The sequence below is a fragment of the Asterias rubens genome, chromosome 14 (assembly GCF_902459465.1).
Source record: "Asterias rubens chromosome 14, eAstRub1.3, whole genome shotgun sequence".
Taxonomy (NCBI): Eukaryota; Metazoa; Echinodermata; class Asteroidea; order Forcipulatida; family Asteriidae; genus Asterias; species Asterias rubens.
In genome coordinates, this window is record NC_047075.1 from 7,312,589 (window position 1) to 7,318,588 (window position 6,000).

The 6,000-nt window shown below is 38.5% G+C and overlaps 1 protein-coding gene across 1 annotated transcript; it reads left to right on the forward strand.

Annotated features, from left to right (window-relative positions):
• The first annotated feature begins 2,834 nt into the window (after window positions 1-2,834).
• LOC117299481 (synergistic-like venom protein) lies at window positions 2,835-6,000 on the forward strand. Its single transcript, XM_033783022.1, has 4 exons — window positions 2,835-2,854; window positions 3,453-3,542; window positions 4,319-4,452; window positions 5,442-6,000. Exons 2-4 carry the CDS (start codon window positions 3,500-3,502, stop codon window positions 5,643-5,645), a joined length of 381 nt encoding a protein of 126 aa, XP_033638913.1. The 5' UTR covers window positions 2,835-2,854; window positions 3,453-3,499; the 3' UTR covers window positions 5,646-6,000.

A 6,000-nucleotide genomic window follows, 5' to 3' on the forward strand; every position in this document is an offset into this window, starting at 1 on the left:
TTGTTCCTCGTTTCCATTCATCGTACGCTGTCCCGTGCACACCCGTACGTATGTGATCACTCAAGCAAAAACACCCATTACATCGCGCGCTAACCTCACGGGGAAGCTATTACTCCACTCCACTCGACTTCACCTCGGTGGAGGATGGTGAGGATCCTTTTGTTCCTCGTTTCCATTCATCGTACGCTGGCCCGTGCACACCCGTACGTATGTGATCACTCAAGCGAAAACACCCATTACACCGCGCGCTAACCTCACTGGGAAGCTATTACTCCACTCCACTCGACTTCATCTCGGTGGAGGATGGTTCCATCCTCCACCGAGCTTTTAACTTTTTCAGACTGAGAAGTCTCCCGAACCCCCGATTATCTACTCCGCGGCAGTAGAATAAAGCAAGTTCTCTAAGAACAAACTCTACCTGGCAAGTGGACAATAATCATAAATTACAAGAGAAAATAGAGCAAAGAACACATTTTTTATAAAATAAATAAATAAATAAATAAATTTTGTGTCTACAACTGCAGACCTTGGGCCTTCGCTTCCAACACTTATACTGATACATTTGGTACGGACGATGGACATTTGTTTCAAATTCTCTTGATACTTTGTAACTACCCAATAACTACGAATACGGACAATGGGCATTCGTTTCCTATGATATACTGGCTATAACAGAAGCAGTTCAAACAGCCTTGTGTTCAGCCTAAATAAATATGTGGCCAATCCGTTCTGTCGGCATAAACGCCTATACCAACAGATAAAGTAATGTCCCTTGATTTATATTTGCTTGCCCGAACCCCCGATTATCTACTCCGCGGCAGTAGAATAAAGCAAGTTCTCTAAGAACAAACTCTACCTGGCAAGTAGATACAAATGTGTCTGATCAATAAGCATTCCGAAGCGAAGAATAAAGGAGGGTATTTGGAAAATTGTGTAAATAAGTTATATAAACGACAGTGTAAGTAAATACATTTTGTTTGCCAACTTCAACTATATGTGGCCAATCCGTGTTGTCGGTATACAACGCCTTTACCAACATACTATGTAATGTCCTTGATTTATATTTGCTTGCGTATAGCAGGCACAATATGTCTGATCAAATATAAGCATTCCGAAGCGAAGAATACAGGAAGGTATTTGGTAAATTGTGTAAATAAGTTATATAATAAGTAAATACATTTTGTTTGGCAACTTCAACTATATGTGGCCAATCCGTGTTGTCGGTATACAACGCCTTTACCAACATACTATGTAATGTCCCTTGATTTATATTTGCTTGCGTATAGCAGGCACAATATGTCTGATCAAATATAAGCATTCCGAAGCGAAGAATACAGGAAGGTATTTGGTAAATTGTGTAAATAAGTTATATAATAAGTAAATACATTTTGTTTGGCAACTTCAACTATATGTGGCCAATCCGTGTTGTCGGTATACAACGCCTTTACCAACATACTATGTAATGTCCCTTGATTTATATTTGCTTGCGTATAGCAGGCACAATATGTCTGATCAAATATAAGCATTCCGAAGCGAAGAATACAGGAAGGTATTTGGTAAATTGTGTAAATAAGTTATATAATAAGTAAATACATTTTGTTTGGCAACTTCAACTATATGTGGCCAATCCGTGTTGTCGGTATACAACGCCTATACTAACAGACTATGTAACATTAAATTTCGGTTTTTACCCATATACACCGATGTGTGTAGCACTGTATACTCAGTACTTTCCCCGAAATCACAGGCATTTTACTCGGGTGGGATTCGAGCCCACGACCCTTGCAATTCTAGAGCATCGTTTGCAGTACCCGCTGCTAAACGTAGGATTCGAACTGCCTCTAGCTACCGGGCAATCTCGGTGGTCTAGTTGGTATGACATTGCTCTAGAATTGCAAGGGTCGTGGGTTCGAATCCCACCCGATTAAAATGCCTGTGATTTTTTTCACAGGACTCGGGGAAAGTACTGAGTATACAGTGCTACACACATCGGTGTATATGGGTAAAAACCAAAAATTAATATTCTTTATCCCGATGCAAATTTAACATCTATTTAAGACTATGTAATGTCCCTTGATTTATATTTGCTTGCGTATAGCAGGCACAATATGTCTTATCAAATATAAGCATTCCGAAGCGAAGAATAAAGGAAGGTATTTTGTGATAATGTGTAAATAAGTTATATAAACGACATTATAAGTGAATAAATATTGATTTGCAATTTCAACTGTCGATGAGAGCCTCATTGCAAGTCTTACGTTGGCGCATGGAGGAATATTGACCCATGGTTGGCGTAATGCATTTTGAATTCTATAAGACGAGTCCATAGGAAACACGTTGTCATAGACAGTAAACTACACGTTGCTACTACTAGACAGTAAACTACACGTTGCTACTACTAGACAGTAAATTACACGTTGCTACTACTAGACAGTAAATTACACGTTGCTACTACATGTACATGTACAGCAGGGAAAGTTCTCTTAACCACATGGTGGCATGCATTGTGTCCGTACAAAATACCTTGTTTGCATATCAATGCCTTGCTTTCTTCAGATATGACGTAAACATTTCCATTAATAGACAAAAAGCTTGCTGGTAACCTTAGCACCTTTTGTGTCCATCGTTAGTTACCATCAACACAAACCCGTTGTTGTTAGGCGCTTACTTACTAATTGGTCAATTCAATTGGGCTATGTATCTTAGCAACCGGGTGCCAAACGGACACTCACGCCCCGTTTGTAGGATATTTGGGCGGTATTTGGGCGGTATTTGGACGAGTGTGCGGCTTTGCGTTGGGTGTTAGCGGGCAACTACTTTCAAATCAAACACAACATCCACTGGACTCAAGCAGGTAATAGCTACTGTGCAAACATTAACCAATATTGTGTTATTTATAAAGTCAGTTTATGTGTTCTATGAATTCATTTCGTGGATGATTTTGTTTTTAAGTGTATTCACTTTTATTTGTTCACAATGTTATTCAAGACATTTAAACAGAATGCGCTCTCATTTGTACGGTGTCAGGACACTTCGTACCCGGGACACTTCGTATCTTCTTACAAGATACTTCGTACCTTCTTACAAGACACTTCGTACTTTCTCACGAGTCACTTCCTATCTTCGTACGAATTCGGGATTTCTGCATCGTTTATGAATATTGTGCTTTGTGATCGGATGATTATGAAATAAAAGCAAATCAACCGATTATTACTATTTTTGTTGGGACCAAGCCATTTTGACGATTTGGGGATTTTCAAATAGCATTGAAACTTAACATGTTCTTACCTGGACACTTCGTCCGTTTTGGTGCACCAGCAAACCTCACCTCAATCATTCTACCTCCATGCCTCAATTATCTAATCTTAGTTTAGGGGAGGGCGCTTGCATTTTTTAGTCATCATGACGATTGGGCTGGAAAAGTGATCATTAAATTTGTTTTCATCTTGCAGAATCTTGTACTTTACGGAGGCATAAACACCACAAAGAAACACTCATCATGAATACCCTTGCAACAATTGTCGTTCTGATGAGCCTTATCGGTAAGTACCAACTGTAAATGGAGGATTTGACAATTGATTCAAATAAGAATTTGTATTTTGTTTAAATGGACATTGAGAACACTTACCGCTGGTGATATTTTAGTGGCGATGATCCCGGTCCCGGTGAATCAAAACACAATCTCAACTGTTCGATCTGCAAGTTTTTTTTTTAGTGGAGACAAAAACAAATGTTTAGCGTCCCGTCTGCCTCTTTTCCCCCCTTTTAGTTATTACAAATAAAAGTAGGCAAAATTTTAAGGATATAGGTCGAACAATTTCTTCGGGCGGCCAATATGAATAACGGAGCCCTTCTTTCAAAAAGGCATGTATTTTTTATAATTTGGCCTTATCCAATAATAGTTTAAAGGCAGTGGACATTGATGGTTATTACTACAAAATAATTTTAAGCATGAAAACTTACTTGGTAACAAGTAACGGGGAGCTGTTGGTAGTATTAAACATTATGAGAAACTGCTCCCTCTGAAGTATTAAAATGTAGTTTTCGAGAAACAAGTAATTTTGATGAATTTTGTTTCGAGACCTCAGAATTTGATTTTCAGATACCGAAATCAAGCATTCGGAATGTCGAAACTTCGTGTGACAAGGGTGTTTTGTATTTCACTCGTATCTTGCAACTTCGTCGACCAATTGAGCTCAAATTGTCACAGTTTGTTATTTTATGCATAACAAATAATTGTATATCACTGAAGTTAGTTGCAAATAGTGTGTTTTTTGTTTTATTACGAAGTTTAACTGATTTTTATTTTATTTTATAGCTGGTATGAGTGCCCTGACGTGTAACACGTGTGGTTGGATTACCGGTGTCTCAGACGAGTCTTGCCTGGATGAATTCGATGCCACTGCTTCTAACAGCTCAGTCACATGTGCGTCTGGATATGATATGTGCAGTGTAAGTATACATGTATACAGACCAAACCTTAACTATTTGTACCTAATTCTTTATCCTGGTAATAACTGTTATTGAAACTGTTACAATGGATACATAATTATGAGCATTATTAAAAATGGAAAGACAGCAAAATTTAAATAAAGGCACACAAACATGCTAAGCAAAGAAGAGTTATTACTTAAAGGAACACGTTGCCTTTGATCGGTCGAGTTGATCTTTGAAAGGCGTTTGTAACCGTTTGTTATAAAATGCATATGGTTAGAAAGATAATTTAAAAGTAGAATATAATGATCCACACAAGTATCACGCAAAATTGCGTGTTTTTTCTTTTACCTCGTCGACTGACACAGTCGGCCATTTATGGGAGTCAAATTTTTGACTCCCATAAATGGCCGATCATTGTATTCGACTTTTAAAACATCTTTCCAAACATACGCACTTTATCCACACAAATTTGCCTCGAAATTCCGTGGTTTCCTTTTACTTTGCGAACTAACACGGTCAGCCATTTATGGGAGTCAACCATTTTGACTCCCATAAATGGCCGACCGTGTTAGTCGACGAGGTAAAAGGAAACCACGCAGTTTCGAGTGATACCTGTGTGGATCATTGTATTCCATTTTAAAATATCTGTCTAATCATTTGCATTTTATAACAAACGGTTACAAACTCGACCGATCCAGGGCCATGTTGTGTTCCTTTAACAGAATGTATACATACATGTACAATGTACATATATTGGACAGTTACCACGTCAATTTCTGCCTACTCGATTACATTATGAATGGGCATACAACTTGTATTGCAACAGCTACCATTGGTGGACCTTTCCCAAACTGTTGACCCTATTCAATCTACATGCACACGCGCGTCTCTTGTCGGCAATGTTATTGTGTGTCTAAAAGTGAGTTAATTCCTTGTGTGCACGTTTTAAATAACAGAATGAACAATGACCAAGTTTTATAAAGCTGTTTTGTTATTTCTCACAGAAATCTACAACAAAGGTTAGTGGCACAGTAACTATTCTCGCTCGTGGTTGCTCAACCTCTTGCTCCGAGGCCTGTGTTTCCCTCTTCAGCATTGAAGGATGTTCCTATTGCTGCTCTACCGATGATTGCAACAGCGCAACCTCAGTCACCTTGAGCATTGCTGCCATGGCCGCTACCGTAATCGGTGCTTATGTACTTATGTAGCACAGTGAATTTGTCCAGAGTACATCAGGAAACCTAATGAAAGCTCTGAAGTGAATTAGGTCTTAGAGAAAGTTGATCTGCAATATGAATTTGGAATACAATTTCACAAATACTTTTTAACTGTCTGAACATAATATTTTTTTATATTGCATGTTTTTAACGTATGTTTTCAATAACTGTGGCCTACGTGTAGGTGAGTTTTTACAAGAGAAAATGAGCTGAAATGCCCAGTAGCGCTCGTTGAATGGGCAGTGAACCTAATGCATCGTTACCAGGACAGTGCAGGGCTCAGTTTTTAGTGATGTGATCTCACAACAATTTTCTTGTTATGTTTTTTTATGTATGTATCTTTTAT